Raw genomic sequence first — 19,319 nt, 5'->3', positions numbered from 1 at the left:
AACATCAACATTCGTTCGTAGATTCTGGACTACAAAAGGTGTTGCACGCGGACGTTTCTGTATTATTATTGGTGGAATTGAATAGAATACAATAACCACAAGAGCTCTAATAAAGAAAATAAATCAAAATGAAATTGTTTTTGAGTTTGTGCTTAGTGGCATTGGCCGTCACCGGTATATATGCCGATGATAGCAAAGGACCTAAAGTAACTGATAAGGTAAGGGGAGAACAAATAAAAGATATTAAATAATGAGAAGAATTATGATTTGGCAAGTGCATGCAAAAAAAATGCCGATGGCAAAAACAATATAGAAGCCGCTCTAAAACATCTAGAAAAATTAATAAAAGTTTGCATCATCATGGATAAATAAAATTATTGAAGAGAGAAAGAACGAAAAAACTACGCAAATTCTTAAAAATAAAATATTGATGTATTATTTGTATGTTTTGTATATAATATATTTTTTTCTTCTATGTACATATTTATGTACCTTATTTTGACAAAATTTCTAATCTGTATGTATATGGCTTTGTGTTCTTTTCGTGTTTTTTTTTTTTGCTTTCGTTTTGGATTCTTGTGCGGCCGCTTATTCTACCACTTTGTAGGTCTACTTTGACATCAGCATTGGTAACGACCCCATTGGTCGTATTGAGATTGGATTGTTTGGAAAAACCGTTCCAAAAACAGTTGCAAACTTTAAACAATTGGCCGAGAGACCTGCTGGAGAAGGGTAAGTAACCATTAAAGACAAATGCATTAATATGGTCGAACATTCGCAAATGATGGATTACAGCAAAGTTTACAACTTTTTCCTCCTGAAAGCATTTAATGTGGTTGAATAGTTCAGGAAGAAATGTAAAGGCGTTGCGAATTTGATAAATGACTTCTTGTCTTATGTTTTCGCCCCCTTTTTTCAGGTTAGGTTTTAATTGAGCTAAAGTTCTTTGTTGCTTTGTATTGTGTTCTTGTGCCATGCATTTAAGTTCTCTGTACATAAGTGTATAGCAAGGGGCAATGAAATAGCTCAAATTACAAAAACAAGAATATCAACATGTATATACTTTTTGTTTTTATTTTATTTTTTTTTTTTGGTCTTTCACAAAATTTACTATAGAAATAAAATTTTGAGAATATTTTCTATAAACAAAAATTTTGACGAAATTTTCTATAAAAATAAAATTTTGACAAAATTTTCTATATAAATAAAATTTTCACAAATTTTTCTATAGAAATAAAATTTTGACAAATTTTTCTATAGAAATAAAATTTTGACAAAATTTTCTATAGAAATAAAATTTTGAAAAAAATTTCTATAGAAATAAAATTTTGACAAAACTTTCTATAAAAATAAAATTTTGACAAAATTTTCTACTGAAATAAAATTTTTACGAAATTTTCTATAGATATAAAATTTTGAGAAAAATTTTTATAGTGATAAAATTTTGACAAAATTTTCTATAGAAATAAAATTTTGACAAAACTTTCTATAGAAATAAAATGTTGACAAAATTTTCTATAGAAATAAAATTTTGAAAAAAATCCACAGAAATAAAATTGACAAAATTTTCTATAGAAATAAAATTTTGACAAAATTTTCTATAGAAGTAAAATTTTGACAAAATTTTCTATATAAATAAAATTTTGACAAAATTTTCTGCTGAAATAAAATTTTTACGAAATTTTCTATAGATATAAAATTTTGACCAAAATTTTTATAGTGATAAAATTTTGACAAATCTTTCTATAGAAATAAAATGTTGACAAAATTTTCTATAGAAATAAAATGTTGACAAAATTTTATATAGAAATAAAATGTTGACAAAATTTTCTATAGAAATAAAATTTTGAAAAAAATCCACAGAAATAAAATTGACAAAATTTTCTATAGAAATAAAATTTTGACAAAATTTTCTATAGAAATAAAATTTTGACAAAATTTTCTATAGAAATAAAATTTTGACAAAATTTTCTATAGAAATAAAATTTTGACAAAATTTTCTATAGAAGTAAAATTTTGACAAAATTTTCTATAGAAATAAAATTTTGAAAAATTTTCTATAGAAATAAAATGTTGACAAAATTTCTACAGAAATAAAATTTTGAGAAAATTTTCTATAGTAACAAAATTTATGACAAAATTTTCTATAGAAATAAAATCTTGAGACAATTTTTGGATAGGAATAAAATTTTGACAAAATTTTTAATAGAAATAAAATTTTAAAAAATTTTTCTATAGAAATAAAATTTTGACAAAATTTTCTATAGAATTAAAATTTTGACAAAATTTTCTATAGAAAAAAGATTTTGAGAGAATTTTCTATAGAAAAAAAATTTCAGAAAATTTTCTATAGAAATTAAATTTTCGGAAAAATTTCTACAGAAATAAAATTTTGAGAAAATTTTCTATAGTAACAAAATTTATGACAAAATTTTCTATAGAAATAAAATCTTGAGAAAATTTTTGGATAGGAATAAAATTTTGACAAAATTTTTAATAGAAATAAAATTTTAAAAAATTTTTCTATAGAAATAAAATTTTGACAAAATTTTCTATAGAATTAAAATGTTGACAAAATTTTCTATATAAATAAACTTTTGACATTTTCTGTAGAAATAAAATACTAACAAAATTTTCTATAGAAATAAAATTTTGAAAAAAAAAATCTATAGAAATAAAATTTCGACAAAATTATCTATAGATATAAAAATTTGAGAAAATTTCCTATAGAAATAAAATGTGACAAAATTTTCTATATAAATAAAATGTTGACAAATTTTTCTATAGAAATAAAATTTTGACAAAATTTTCCATAGAAATAAAATTTTGACAAAATTTTCTATAGAAATAAAATTTTGACAAAATTTTCTATGGAAATACAATTTTAATTACTATAGAAATTTTATTACTATAGAAATATAGTAATAAAATTTTAAGAAAATTTTCTATAGTAATAAAATTTTTACAAAATTTTCTTTAGAAATAAAATTTTGACAAAATCGTCTGCCCGACTGCTCTTGGGTCGATCTCTTATTGCTTTTCTTGTTTGCTCGAGCTCAATGAAACAAAATCCACAGATTATAGCTTACATAGAGAGTTCTTCGGCGTCAAATGCTATTTCATAGTTCCGAAGATTAGGAATAAACGAAGAAAACGTTCTCTTTGGTTTTCCTTTTCAAAAGTTTCAATTTGTACCCAAAAGTAGAACATTTTTGATGTACCTTAGTTCCTTTGCATAAACATTTTGAGTCAACTGTTGACTCTTTATCTCTGATAGTGTCAAAAGCATGAGGATGCTGATAAACTTAAATTCATAAAAAAGTTTATAATGGTACTTGGTTTAATCAACAAATTTCTTATAATAATAAAATATTATTACACCACAGACTCTAAAAGTTTCAGACTAACTAATTAGGTTTCATAAGTTGACGGCTAAAGAGTTGATATTTATACATATTAGGGTTAAACAAAACTGAAACCACCACTTTGTAATAATCAATAACACTTTCTATATAATGATGAAGCCCATTTCTATACATTTCAGTCGTCGTCTATTTGAAATACTTCTTATCTTTTTTTTCAAATTTGTTATCACACAAACATTTATTTTATTTGTTGGACACCCAGCCACGTCCCCAATAAGATTTTATAAAGTAGTATTTCTTTTTTATTTTTGTAATGCATTGTTGGTGTCCTTGTCTGCATTTACAAGTTTATTATTAAGGTCTGTACATTATTTGGGCTTTTTATATGCCGTGTAGCGAAAATAATTTTGTATACTTTTTAACACTTGTTTCATGCATTGTTTGGGGTTTTGGTTTGTTACTCTAGAAAAAAAGAAAAATTGCAGAAATCCATTTAACTAAAGTCAACTATTTTTTGCACGAACTAAATGTTAAAACTATAGAAATTTTAGTTGAATTGTTTTTTAGGGTATTCGGATCGAATTCGTAATGTCAATTAATAAACCATAATACGGTTGGTAGCTTCTAGAAATCTTTGGAAGCTGAAATATATATATATAAAAAAAAAAACATTCCACGCAAATCCATTGGGAGGAATAAAATTCTAATACCGACATGTTTTGTTTTTGTGTATATTAACTTATATTTATTTTCCAATACTTCTATTTCATGGGCCACTTCATCGGATTTCTTTCTTCCTATTAAAACCTTTTCTCTTATTTAAAGTGTTATCTAGAAAGTAAGTAATTTAACTTTCTGGGTGTTAAACGTGTCAATAGCACAAGAGTCTGATGGGTCTCTTAGTATTTCCACTAGAGATAAGAAGTTTTACTTTTACTCTTGCTTCAAAAAACAAAAAGTAGTCTACATAGAATCGTCAGCATAAAATATATACAAAAATTCTGTATATGGATGTTGATATACTGATTTAATTCTTTTTATGGTGACCTACATATACAAATGAATGAAGAGAAGCACGAATTAAAAAGTCAAGAGATTTTTTAAAGAATTGAATTGAACATTCTTTATATGCTGGATTTGAAAACTATTGCAAAATATAGGATTTCTTCAATAGTTGGTTAAGTTTATTCGTTAAAGAAAAGTTGATAGATGTTAAGATTTATGTTGTCTACTTGAAAATTGCTTTGGTGATGGCTCACAATATAATTGATTTTTTTTTTAATAACCCCTTTGGGTCAATGAACCTATAAAAGGGGGCAGAGGTAGAAGAATATAAAAGAAAACCGGTATCGTAATAGATAGCCATGTGCATCATTCATATTGATATTTTTTGGGTGGTTTCGGAAGATTAGCCATAGAAGAGAAAAGGTATTGAGAGTAAATCCATTTTTATATGAAGAAAAATCTTAAGGTATACAACTAGGAAACAACAAAGTAGAGCTGAGCCTAAACCATTTTGGGGTGTATATACACTCAACAGTCGGTGTCAGCTGTAAATCCTGGTCCATCGAAAATAATCTTACACTCAAAGAAAAAATGAACTCACCAGGAAAGACAATGTACACCCAAAAAAAATTGTTATTGACAACAGCAAAAATGTTTACTAAAACAGCACTTTTTGTTTGCTGAAAAACAACAGATAGTGTTTGCTTTTAACAGCAGTCCTTTTTCTAAAAGTGTAGGTAATTTTCCAAAATGTTTAAGTATATTTTTCGACATATACAAGATAGTTTATTAGATAGAATTAATTATTATTCGCATGTCAAAAAATCGTATTTTAAAGGAAAAACTTAGAGGAATTTAAACAAATTTTTAGCGCTATACGAATTTCTAAGACGCATTTTTGCACTATCTCGTGGGATATACGAAATTGGTAAATCACTATGCTTCATTTGTGTATAATTTTGTTACCCTGTTTTTTTTTTTTTCATTTAACTAAAGTCCATATCAGGGAACTTTTAATTAAAACTTATCAATTTCTATTATCTAAAATAAAGCTAAATTGTTTTTGGGGTACTTTTTTAGGATCTAAAATGTTACCCGAAAAAATTTTGACAAATTTTTCTATAAAAATAAAATTTTGACAAAATTTTCTATAGAAATAAAATTTTGACAAAATTTTCTAATGAAATAAAATTTTGACAAAATTTTCTATAGAAATACAATTTTGACAAAATTTTCTACAGAAATAAAATTTTGACAAAATTTTCTATAGAAATAAAATTTTGTTAACATTTTCTATAGACATAATATTTTGACAAAATTTTCTATAGAAATAAAATTTTGACAAAATTTTCTATAGAAATAAAATTTTGGCAAAATTTTCTATAGAAATAAAATTTTGAGAAAATTTTCTATAGAAATAAAATTTTAACAGAATTTTCTAAAGAACTAAAATTTTGACAAAATTTCCTACAGAAATAAAATGTTGGAAAAATTTTCTATAGAAATAAAATTTTGACAAAATTTTCTATAGAAATAAAATTTTGACAAAATTTTCTATAGAAATAAAATTTTGACAAAAATTTCTATAGATATCCAATTTTGACAAAATTTTCTATGGAAATAAAATTTTGAGAAAATTTTCTATAGAAATAACATTTTGACAAAAATTCCTACAGAAATAAAATTTTGACAAAATTTTCTATAGAAATACACTTTTGACAAAATTTTCTATGGAAATAAAATTTTGAGAAAATTTTCTATAGAAATAACATTGTGACAAAATTTACTACAGAAATAAAATTTTGACAAAATTTTCTATAGAAATACACTTTTGACAAAATGTTCTATAGAAATAAAATTTTGACAAAATTTTCTATAGAAATAAAATTTTGACAAAATTTTCTATAGGAATACAATTTTGAAAAAAATTTCTATAGTAACAAAATTTTGACAAAACTCTATAGTAATAAAATTTTGACATAATTTTCTATAGTAATAAAATTTTGACAAAATTTTCTACAGAAATAAAATTTTGACAAAATTTGCTATAGAAATAATATTTTGGCAAAATTGTCTATAGAAATAAAATTTTGAAAAAATTTTGACAACATTTTCTATAGAAATAAAATTTTGACAAAATAAAATGTAGAAATAAAATTTTGACAAAATTTTCTATAGAAATAAAATTTTGACAAAATTTTCTGTAGAAATAAAATATTGACAAAACTTCCTACAGAAATAAAATTTTGACAAAATTTTCTATAGAAATACACTTTTGACAAAATTTTCTATGGAAATAAAATTTGTACAAAGGTTTCTATAGAAATAAAATTTTGACAAAATTTTCTATAGAAATAAAATTTTGACAAAATTTCCTATAGAAATAAAATTTTGACAAAATTTTCGATAAAAATAAATTTTTGCCAAAATTTCCTATAGAAATAAAATTTTGACAAAATTTTCTATAGAAATAAAATTTTGACAAAATTTCCTATAGAAATATAATATTGACAAAATTTTCTACAGAAATAAAATTTTGACAACATTTTCTATAGAAATAAAATTTTGACAAAATTTTCTATAAAATAAAATTTTGACAAAATTTTCTATAGAGATAAAATTTTGGCAAACTTTTATTTCTATAGAAAATTTTGTCGATTTTAAAATTAATTGGCAAAATGTAATATTTTGTTTTCATTAAAAAGTCAATTGTATCAATACATTTTTACAGGATATTTTTTCAAATTTAATTAAAATTTATAATGATGATATTTTGTTCTGTGTATCTAATTCCTGCTATTTTTTTTTTGCATGTTATCTACTATGAGTGTAACAAAATATTGTGACAATGTAATCATGATGATGAGCTTCTATTATCCTGAAATTTTAATTCATTTAGGGCAATTTTATTGTTGTTGTCGAATAAATTTGTTAGAATTTTCTTTTGTAAAGCAATCAATCTCTATATAACTAAGCAGCGTATAGCGAGTTACGCTATATTGTATGTACCTCCCCGTCTAATTAATGTCTCTGATTTTATCTTTATCATTTCAGCTATGCTGGCAGCAAATTCCATCGTGTCATAAAAGATTTCATGATCCAAGGTGGTGATTTTACACGCGGTGATGGTACTGGTGGTCGCTCTATCTATGGTGAACGTTTCGAAGATGAGAACTTCAAGCTGAAGCATTATGGTGCTGGTTGGTTATCTATGGCCAATGCTGGCAAAGACACCAATGGTTCTCAATTCTTCATTACCACCAAACAAACTTCCTGGTTAGATGGCCGTCATGTTGTCTTTGGCAAAGTAGTAAGTGGCATGGATGTAGTACGTAAAATTGAAGGTACATCTACCGATGGTCGTGATCGTCCCGTTAAGGATGTCGTGATCACTGCCAGTGGCTCATTGCCCGTGGATGAACCCTTCCATGTGAGCAAAACTGATGCAGAGTAAACATTTGTCCATTAGGAGATATGTATTGTATTAAGTTCCCTTTGCATAAGTAAAAAATATATCTCTTTTTTTTTTGTAAGAACATTGTTTTCTTGTTTATTACTAGAGAACTCTATTAACATATTTACAATCTTGTAGATTAAAACAAAAAAGCAAAATGATTGAAACTATAAAATATCTATATTAAGTTGACAAAAAATAAGAGAAAACGTTTAAACAAAGTTGTTGCATTTAATTCTCATTAAATTGTAGAAGAAAAAAAAAACTTTAAATAAAAAACAAACGAAAAAGGGACTTTCCCCCCTCTATACAGCTTTCCATTGTGAGCAAAGCACATCAAGTGATCTTTTGTGAATCCAAATAAAAAGATATATGAAAAAATTGAGGACAAGGTGTTTGTGTTAGTCATTCGTCATTTAATTAGGTTGGTAGTAGGTATGCAAAGCGAATAGAGGAAAACAAAATTCGACTTTTTGCAGAAATTCGACTAATCGATGTTTGATTTTTTTTGTTTGAAAATCGAATTAAATGGGGATTTTTTGAATTAAAAAGGGAACATTATGGACATTTTTATGTTGACATTTTACCAAAGAGTCGAAAATTTTAAATCGGTTTTAAATTAACGGACAAAATTTCCTATAGAAATGAAATTTTGACAAAATTTCCTATAGAAATAAAATTTTGACAAAATTTCCTATAGAAATTAAATTTTGACAAAATTTCCTATAGAAATGAAATTTTGACAAAATTTCCTATAGAAATGAAATTTTGACAAAATTTCCTATAAAAATAAAATTTTGACAAAATTTGCTAAAGAAATAAAATTTTGACAAAATTTCCTATAGGAATGAAATTTTGACAAAATTTCCTATAAAACTAAAATTTTGACAAAATTTGCTAAAGAAATAAAATTTTGAAAAAAATTCTATAGAAATGAAATTTTGCCAATATTTCTTACAGAAATGAAATTTTGACAAAATTTTTTATAGAAATTAAATTCTGACAAATTTTCTATAGAAATGAAATTTTGACAACATTTCCTATAGAAATGAAATTTTGACAAAATTTTCTATAGAAATTAAATTTTGACAAAATTTTCGATAGAAATGAAATTTTAACAAACTCCCCATAATATTGAAATTTTGACAAAATTTCTTACAAAAATGAAATTTTGACAAAATTTCCTATAAAATTAAATTTTTGGCGAAATTACCTATAGAAATGAAATTTTGACGAATTCCCCATAGATATGAAATTTTGACCAAATGTCCTACAGAAATAAAATTTTGGAAAAAAATTCTATAGAAATAAAATTTTCCAAAAATTCCTATAGAAATAAAATTTTCCAAAAATTTTCTATAGAAATCAAATATTCCAAAACTTTCTATAGAAATAAAATATTACAAAAATTTTCTATAGAAATAAAATATTACAAAAATTTTCTATAGAAATGAAATTTTGACAAAATTTCCTATAGAAATGAAATTTTGAAAAAAATTCCTATAGAAATGAAATTTTGACAAAATTTCCTATAGAAATGAAATTTTGACAAAATTTCCTATAGAAATGAAATTTTGACAAAATTTCCTATAGAAATGAAATTTTGACAAAATTTCCTACAGAAATGAAATTTTGACAAAATTTCCTACAGAAATGAAATTTTGACAAAATTTCCTATAGAAATGAAATTTTGACAAAATTTACTACAGAAATTAAATTTTGACAAAATTTCCTACAGAAATGAAATTCTGACAAAATTTCCTACAGAAATAAAATTTTGGAAAAAAATTCTATAGAAATAAACTTTTGTAAAAATTCCTATAGAAATAAAAATTTTTCAAAAATTTTCTATAGAAATAAAGTTTTCCAAAAATTTTTTACAGAAATAAAATTTTTCTATAGACATAAAATTTTCCAAAAATTCCTATAGAAATCAAATTTTGACAAAATTTCCTATAGAAATCAAATTTTGACAAAATTTCCTATAGAAATAAAATTTTGCAAAAATAAGATTTTTTGTTTAGTAGTTTTTTTTTTTTTTTTTGTAAAATTTTCTTCAAATTTTGGTAGATTATTTTTTGCTCGTGTGACTCCTCAAGCGAAAGTGATAGCGGGAGATCAGTCTTATGGATGTTTAACCAAAAAAAAAACGGGCCGATAAAAACTAAATTCGACATAGATCATTCTGGTCCTAACATACCTCTAGATTACAAATTTCAGACATATCGGATAAACGTTGCGGCTTTTACAAGCCCAAGTCAAATCAGGAGATCGTTCTATATGGAGGCTATACCAAACCATGGACCGATACACGCCATATTTGTCACAGCTGTTTGTGGTCCTAAAAAGCCTGTAGATTTTCAATTTCAAGCAAATCGGATAAAAATTGGGGTTTCTAGAAGCCCAAGAAGTTAAATCGGGTGCTCGGTCTATAAGGGAGCTATACGAAAAACATGGGCCGAAACTCACCATATTTGGTAATCCCATTTATGGATCTAAAGTACCTCTGGATTTCCAATACCATAACAATTGCAAATCGGATAAAAAATGCGGTGTCTAAAAGCTAAAGGAGTAAAATCAAGGATATTGCAAAACATGGACCGATACACACCATATTCGGCGTATTTGTTTATGGACCGATAAAACCATTAGATTTCCATTTCAAGCAAATGGGATAAAAATTATAGTTTCTAGGAGCCAAAGAAGTAAAGTCGTGAGATCGGTCTATATGGCGGCTATACCAAAACAGGGACGTTTGCTCAGCATATTCGACACACCCCTTCATGCAGCAAAACCGATAAAGACCCCATATAAATCTGGACCGATATCTGGGCCATATAAATCTGGACCCATCTTCCAAGTTGAACTGCCTGCAGATAAAATAAGTTTCTGTTCAAAATTTCAGCACAATAGGTTCATTATTAAAATGTATAGCGCGATTACAACAGACAGACTTACATTGTTTTAGAATTTCTACCTGTTTAAGAACCCAGCAAAAAAATCGAAATTCTTCTCAAGGCACAACTTTAAAAGAACTTCCTAAAATGCCCTCCCAAAGATGCTCTTTATTTTAACGGCACAGGAAGTTCATTTGAATCAATTTTTCTTATTGTTGTTTTTTTCATATTTTTAAGGGGAAATTTATTTTGTTTTTGTTTCAAATGGGATAAAAACAGATTGAGAATTAATAAAATGGTACAAATTATTTAAATTTAGCCGAAAAAGGGCTAAATCATTTCTAGAGAAATTGCGAATTTTTGAAAATATTTGATGACAAACATTCCAGACAAGCGTTATAATGCATTAAAAATCATAAAAATTATTTATTTGTCAAAATATCACAAAAATTCTTAATTCACATCCAAAACACTGAATTCGCCTCACACCTTAAGAAGTGAGGAGACTGCTTTCCCATTTGTTTTAGCAGACTTTTCTGCTGTGTCTACTAACAAATTTCTTTTGGTGTATTGAGTTTAAAAAGACGACTAAATGACTCAGCCACTTTTCCTAAACGCCTAAGCAAGCCATTGATCTCATCTTTCTATTCGATATCATTACAAATATATATGTAAGTATGTATATGCCAATTTGGTATATTACGAAGGGATAACATGTAGACGTGTTTGCTTTCCATTCTGCTTTATCCTTTTCTTTTTTTTTTTTTTTTGAGTAAACACAAAAAATGTCCACAATAAAAACCAGTTTTACTCGATTAAACAAAGAATTGCAAATATCTTTAAGCCACAAACCATCTGCCCTTACTATTTCGATTGACTTGTGGTTTATTTGATTTTTGCTTATTTTCGTATTTGTTTTTGTTGTTATAATATCAAATTTTGTTGACTTTCTTGTGTAAACTTAGTAGTGAAGCTAGCTCTTCATGTTTGTCTGATTGTTTAGCATTCTGGTCCAAAAATAAATCGCTAATTAATCGTGTTAAGAATTTCATATGACATACAATTGGTTGATATGTGCCATATAAGGGAATTGTCGTCCCACACTGAAAAAAAGCATGCCCGGTTCTAAAGATTTTGTCTTTACTTTAAAAATTTTGGTATTGATTCCTAGCCAAAGAAGCGGGCAATACAAGTAAGGATACTTTTAAGACACAATTCTCTTAAATTTGGGTTTTGTGTAAATTTAAACAATTTTTCTGAATTAAAAAAAAAAATTTTTTTCTTTCATGTTATGATACCCATTTTTAATGAAATCACTTAATTATAAGGACAATACGACTTCTATGAAAAGTGTATCGACTTTTGGACAAGGAAAAAAAAACTTTATATCAGAGAAATGCGTCTTCTATGCTAAGCAAAATTTTCATTCGTATTTTAAAGACATGAAATCTTTGACCTCACGACAATTTTTTTTTTTTTCAGATCTCTACCAATTATATTTTTTTTACACTAGTGGCTAAAATAATAGCAAAGCCATATGAAATCTACTGTTTTTAGTAGATTTTTTCCTATAAATGTATCTGCTAATATATAAAATATTGTCGCTCAAGATCCCAGCAAAAAAATTTAGAAGTTCTTCCAAAGGCACATCTTTAAAGGCATTTCCAGAAGATGCACTCCCAATGATGTTCTTTATTTTAACTACTCAGGAGGTTCTTTTAATTCAAATTTTTTTAACTTGTTTTTTTGTGTGCAAAGTACAGCTCGCAGTTTTAGTCTGATTGTCCTAAAATTTTGGTATAGGGTCCTGTTTCGGCTCAAAGACGATCCCTATTGATTTTGGAAAAAATCGGTTCAGATTTAGATATAGCTGCCATATATATTTTTCACCGATCTGGTCATAATTAGCGTGTATATCAACCGATCTCCTCAAATTCCGTACATCCGAATATTTTATTAATCTCGAAAAACTTGCAAAATATCAGCCAAATCGGTTGAGATATAGCTCCCATATATAGCTTTCGCCCGATTTACACTCATTTGCCCACAGAGGCCAATTTTTTGCTCCGATTTAGTTGAACTTTTGCATAGGGAGTAGAATTAGCATTGTATACGTGCCAAATTTGGTTGACATCGGTTCAGATTTAGATATAGCTCCCATATATATGTTTTTCTGATTTCGACAAAAAAGGTCAAAATACCAACATTTTCCTTGTTAAATCGCCACTGCTTAGTCGAAAAGTTGTAAAAATGACTCTAATTTTCCTAAACTTCTAATACATATATATCAAGCAATAAATCATAGATAAACGTTTGCCAAGTTTCCTTAAAATTGTTTCAGATTTAAATGTTTCCCATATTTTTTACTAACATTGTGTTCCACCCTAGTGCATTAGCCGACTTAAATTTTGAGTCTATAGATTTTGTAAAAGTCTATCAAATTCTGTCCAAATCGAGTGATATTTAAATGTATGTATTTGGGACAAACCTTTATATATAGCACCCAACACATTTGACGGATGTGATATGGTATCGAAAATTTAGATCTACAAAGTGGTGCAGGGTATAATATAGTCGGCCCCACCCGACTTTAGACTTTCCTTACTTGGTTGTTTCAAATAGGTTAAAACCAGAGTAAGAATTCATAAAATGGTACAAATCATTTAAATTTTGTCGAAAAAAATGCTAATTCCAATCTGAAAAGTTGTAAATTTTTGAAAATATTTGAGGTCGAACGTTTCCGACAAGCGTTAAAATCCATTAAAAATTATAAGCACCACTTCCGGATCCTAAAAGAACATTTTCATTACTTTTTTGGCGACGCTTTTTTTGCTGGGATGTAACAAAAAAGTTCCTGACGTGAGTAAAATATTAATGACGTGCACACCTGTAACTACACACATATTTTTTTTTTTGATTCAATCACGAAATTAATTGATTTAATTATTTTTTTAATTGAAATGTCTTCAATGACAATAATGATAGTATCAATCACAGTTTTAATTGGGTATAAAAAATACTTGATTACAAAATTAAATGATTTCATTAGAAAATTTCAATTAATTGTTTAATTGATTCAATTTTTAATTAAAAACATAACTATTTTCAATGACTTTCTTAAACGAATTAGTGTTTTTAGTTTGAGTAAAAAAATGACAGTTTGAAATAAAAATTGAAAAAAATTCCATCAACTTTTTAAACTGACTACACGCAGAGAAGGAATATGATCACCTCAAACATGTTTCAAGAGCAAAATGTTATTTTTGTATGGTGACCATGCAACATGTTTGTCACTAAAATGTTGTTTTCTCGTCAAATATAACCTGCTTGCCGAAATCAGATACATGATTTCCGAGAAAATAACATGGTTGCGAAACCATGTTAACAGGTTGGCTGATAAGTCCCCGGTCTGACACATAGATGGCGTCGCTAGTATTAAATGCATATTATTTTTATATAGTACCAAACTTCAAATTATTCGTGTCAAAATTTGACGTCTGTAAAGGGTGATACGGTCAAAATTTGGTAAATATAAACTTGACGTATTTCTTTCAATTTTGCATTTAAAAAACACCCCTCATTTTGAAGGTGTGTGTGTGTAGAATGTTGCTCCTATTTTGATTTTGGAATTCACTCTTCAGTTGTCAAAATGCCGTCCAAGCAAGAGGAGCAGCGTATTAAAATTTTGCTCGCGCTTCGCGAAAATCCGAGCTACTCGCACGCAAAGCTGGAAAAATCGCTAAAAGTTACCAAATCAACCGTTACAAATGTAATTAAAGTGTTTGGGGAACGTTTGTCGACAGCCAGGAAGTCTGGATCGGGGGGAAATCGAAAACCGGAAGCCGCTGAGACGACAAAGAGAGTTGGCGGTAGTTTCAAGCGAAACCCTAACCTCTCTCTCCGAGATGCCGCAAATAAGCTGGGTGTATCGTCTACAACCGTGCATCGAGCCAAAAAACGAGCCGGACTATCGACTTACAAGAAGGTAGTGACTCCAAATCGCGATGATAAACAAAATACGACGGCCAAAGCGCGATCCCGGAGGCTGTACACGACGATGCTGACGAAGTTTGACTGCGTGGTAATGGACGACGAAACTACGTCAAAGCCGACTACAAGCAGCTTCCGGGACAGGAGGTAGCAGATATTTTCAAGCACATAAAACTGTCAAAGTTCGCAAAGAAATATCTGGTTTGGCAAGCCATCTGTACCTGTGGCTTGAAAAGCAGCATTTTCATAGATTCCGGGACTGTCAACCAAGAAATTTACGTGAAAGAGTGTTTGAATAAACGTCTGCTGCCTTTCCTGAAGAAACACGGTTGTTCCGTACTGTTTTGGCCGGATTTGGCATCTTGCTTGGTACGCCGCCAACAACGTGCAGGTGGTTCCCAAGGACAAGAACCCTCCCAACACGCCAGAGCTCCGCCCAATTGAGAAATACTGGGCTATTGTCAAGCGGAACCTAAAAAAGCCCAAACAAACTGCTAAGGACGAGCAGCAGTTCAAGGCAAACTGACTTTCTGCGGCGAAGACGGTGGACAAGGTGGCTGTACAAAATCTGATGGCAGGTGTCAAGCGTGAGGCCCGGCAATTCGCATTTGGAAAAGCGAAAGCCTCACTGAATATTTTTCCTGAATTTTATACTAATTGAACTTGAAAAAGAAATTTAATTTGATTTTTTAAATAAACGATTTCACCGATTTACACGCGTTTTCCCTTGACCAAATTTTGACCGTATCACCCTTTAGTTGAATAAATACCCATTCTCTTGTTCTCTTTTAATTGAATCCGTTTCCAAATTCAATCAAGTGATTAATTGAAAAAATTCTGTGATAATTTGTTATGTGTAGTACTAAGATCACGTTTTCGCACGAAAAACTTTTATACTCCATATAAAAAACGTTAGCGCGGAATAAATGCGAAATTTTTGTTTTGAGTATTTTCAGACGAAAAAATAGACAGGCACATTATTTCGCATAAATAAGTTAACATCCCTGCGTGGGTTTGAGACCCTATTGCGAAGGTATTCGTTTTTCACAGAAATGAACTTAGTAATAATCATAACAAGTGAATAAATGTCTGATAAGTTTTCTTGATTTTGTCGAAAAATATCAAGTTATTTTGTGATATCGGCGTGAAAGCGGCGTTGGTACTAAAACTTTTCTATAATTGATGGAAACCCGAACATAGTATCCACCTTTAAAGTCAAATTCCATTTTGACCTCATCCCAAATCAATAAATTTGTATGCTTTAATTCACACGTTAATTCAGAAATGTTTCCATCTTCAGAAATTTTGTATCTCAGTGTTTTCCATGTCTACTGCTCAGGCCTTAGTAATAATTTCCTCGCCTTAGGTTATGCTATTGAATTTCCTTATTTCTCCGACTGCAATAACCAATTGAATAAAAGTGAAGGTTGAATTTGAATATTACCAATCTTAAAAAAAAGAGTTTTTTTGTCGCTTAAATAAACTTTATAAACAAATTAACCAACATTGATCACGACTTCTCTACGTTATGAGTTTGTAGCCTTTGGCTATGAGGAAAGTAAGTTTGGTCTCGCAAGTCTTTAAAGTGTATTACCAATATTGGACCCATTAATGATTCAATGATTACGTTATTATTGTGGGAAGGGAGAGAAAAACAAAACAGAAAAGAAATCATCATTATTCATTTTCAAATGTCATTTTTTTTTCGATAAAATAGAAATGCAACATTTCCATTTGCTTAAGGTGTTTGAAGATTGCAAACATTTTGGAATATTCGAGATGTCCCATAATTGTGAACATTAAATTTAACAATGATCAAATTTAAATTATCATTTATTATTTGTGACAAACAAAATATTTCGATAGTTTCATATTTCTTCGATGGTGGAGGTAATAATGCTTACACTCAAACAAAAAAAAAATCCTTTAGATCCAAAGATTCAGTACTCATTTATAAACACGCTCGTATATCCCCCCATGGCATAGTGATACTAATAGTATTAAGCAATTTGGTAAATGTATATCAATTCGGTAATTAATATGCTTGTTCCAGTTTGCTGTTGGAGTTATAGGAGTTACATTCATTACAATCAAAAAAATGTGAACCCTTTATGACACCAATTTAATTCTATTTTAGTTCATGGAATTATTATGTTTTGAAAAAGTTTTCTTGACATTTTTGTGTATGTTATTTAAATGAACTAAAAAAAAGGGAAAATTATACATAAATGAAGCAAAAAGATTTGTGTCTCCCACAAAAATCAGGCCAAAATTCCTTAAAATTTGAAAATTTTCTTTAAATTTGTCAATAATCTGCCTATCTTGAACATCATGTGGCACTAAAGACATTTTTGCAATTTTGAGCTCCAATTTTTTTCGTTCAAATTACGAAGTTTTCTTAAAAAAAAGAAAAAAATAATTATATTTAATAAATTTTCTTAAATTTGTCGAAAAATATTAACTTATTTTCGTGTTATATATTTAATGGAAATTTCATTTATAAACACGCCCGTACACAGAAAAAAATATCACCAAAATATTTCCACTTATAAAATTCATTGAAATTGAAAATTTGTTCAATTAATAAATTAATTGATACAATTAACTTTTTAATAAAGATAGAAAAAAAAAATCGGATGATGTCAGTTCCATTCTGAAAACATAGGCCAAAAAGTAGACCATTTTCTATAGAAAAAGTCGTCAACATTTTATTTCTATAGAAAATTTGTCAAAATTTTATATCTATAGAAAATTTTCTCAAAATTTTATTTCTATAGAAAAATTTCTCAAAATTTTATTTCAGTAGAAAATGTTCTGAACATTTTTAGTTCTATAGAAAATTCTCTCAAAATTTTATTTCTATAGAAAATTTTGTCAAAATTTTAGTTCTAAAGAAAAATTTGTCAATATTTTATTTCTATTGAAAATTTTATCAAACTTTTATTTCAATAGGAAATTTTGTCAAAAATTTATTTCTATAGAAAATTTTGTCACAATTTTATTTCTACAGAAAATTTTGCCAAAATGTTATTTCTATAGAAAATTTTCTATATTTCTATAGAAAATGTTGTCAAAATTTTATTTCTATAGAAAATTTTGTCAAAAAATTTATTTCTACAAAAAATTTTGTCAAAAATTTTATTTCTATAGAAAATTTTGTCAAAATTTTATTATAGAAAATTTTGTCAAAATTTTATTATAGAAAATTTTGTCAAAATTTTATTATAGAAAATTTTGTCAAAATGTTATTATAGAAAATTTTGTCAAACTTTTATTTCAATAGGAAATTTTGTCAAAATTTTATTTCTATAGAATTTTGTCAAAATTTTAATTGTGTACAAATATTTGTCAAGATTTTATTTCTATAGAAAATTTTGTCAAAATTTTATTTCTATAGAAAATTTTATTAAAATTTTATTTCGATAGAAAATTTTATGAAAAGTTTGTTTCTATAGAAAATTTTATGACAAATTTATTTCTATACAACATTTTGCCAAAATTTTATTTCTATATAAAATTGTGTCAAACTTTTATTTCTATACAAAATTTGTTAAAATTTTATTTCTATAAACAATTTTATCAAAAATTTTATTTCTATAAAAAATTTTATCAAAAATTTTATTTCTATAGAAAATTTCGTCAAACTTTTATTCCAATAGGAAATTTTGCCAAAATTTTATTTCTATAGGAAATTTTGTCAATAATTTTATTTCTATAGAAAATTTTTCAAAAATTTTATTTGTATAGAAAATTTTGTCAAAAATTTTATTTCTATAGAAAAATTTGTCAAAATTTTATTTCTATAGAAAATTTTGTCAAAAAATGTATTTCTATAGAAAGTTTTATCAAAATTTTATTTCTATAGAAAATTTCGTCAAACTTTTATTCCAATAGGAAATTTTGCCAAAATTTTATTTCTATAGGAAATTTTGTCAATCATTTTATTTCTATAGAAAATTTTTCAAAAATTTTATTTGTATAGATAATTTTGTCAAAAATTTTATTTCTATAGAAAAATTTGTCAAAATTTTATTTCTATAGATAATTTTGTCAAAAAATTTATTTCTATAGAAAGTTTTATCAAAATTTTATTTCTATAGAAAATTTCGTCAAACTTTCGTCAAACTTTTCTATTTCAATAGGAAATTTTGACAAAATTTTATTTCTATATAAAATTGTGTCAATCTTTTATTTCTATACAAAATTTGTCAAAATTTTATTTCTATAAAAAATTTTGTCAAAAATTTTATTTCTATAGAAAATTTCGTCAAACTTTTATTTCAATAGGAAATTTTGTCAAAATTTTATTTCTATAGAATTTTGTCAAACTTTTATTTCTATAGAAAATGTTCTCAAAATTTTATTTCTATAGAAAATTGTGTCAAAAATTTTATTTCTATAGAAAATTTTTGTCAAACTTTTATTTCTATAGAAAATTTTGTCAAAATTTTATTCCTATATAAAAATTTGTCAAAATTTGTCAAAATTTTATTTCTATAGAAAATTGTGTCAAACTTTTATTTTTATAGAAAATTTTGTCAAAATTTTATTTCTATAGAAAATTTTATCAAAATTTTATTTCTGTAGAAAATTTCATCAAACTTTTAT

The 19,319-nt window shown here is 26.8% G+C and overlaps 1 protein-coding gene across 1 annotated transcript; it reads left to right on the top strand.

Annotated features, from left to right (window-relative positions):
• On the top strand, positions 1-8,209 carry LOC142238132 (peptidyl-prolyl cis-trans isomerase 5). The gene is made up of 3 exons (XM_075309680.1): positions 1-218; positions 608-732; positions 7,425-8,209. Exons 1-3 carry the CDS (start codon positions 129-131, stop codon positions 7,822-7,824), a joined length of 615 nt encoding a protein of 204 aa, XP_075165795.1. The 5' UTR covers positions 1-128; the 3' UTR covers positions 7,825-8,209.
• The last annotated feature ends 11,110 nt before the right edge of the window (positions 8,210-19,319 follow it).

This window comes from Haematobia irritans, chromosome 5, assembly GCF_050003625.1.
Source record: "Haematobia irritans isolate KBUSLIRL chromosome 5, ASM5000362v1, whole genome shotgun sequence".
NCBI classification, from domain to species: domain Eukaryota; kingdom Metazoa; phylum Arthropoda; class Insecta; order Diptera; family Muscidae; genus Haematobia; species Haematobia irritans.
This window is presented reverse-complemented; position numbering and strand designations above follow the sequence as displayed.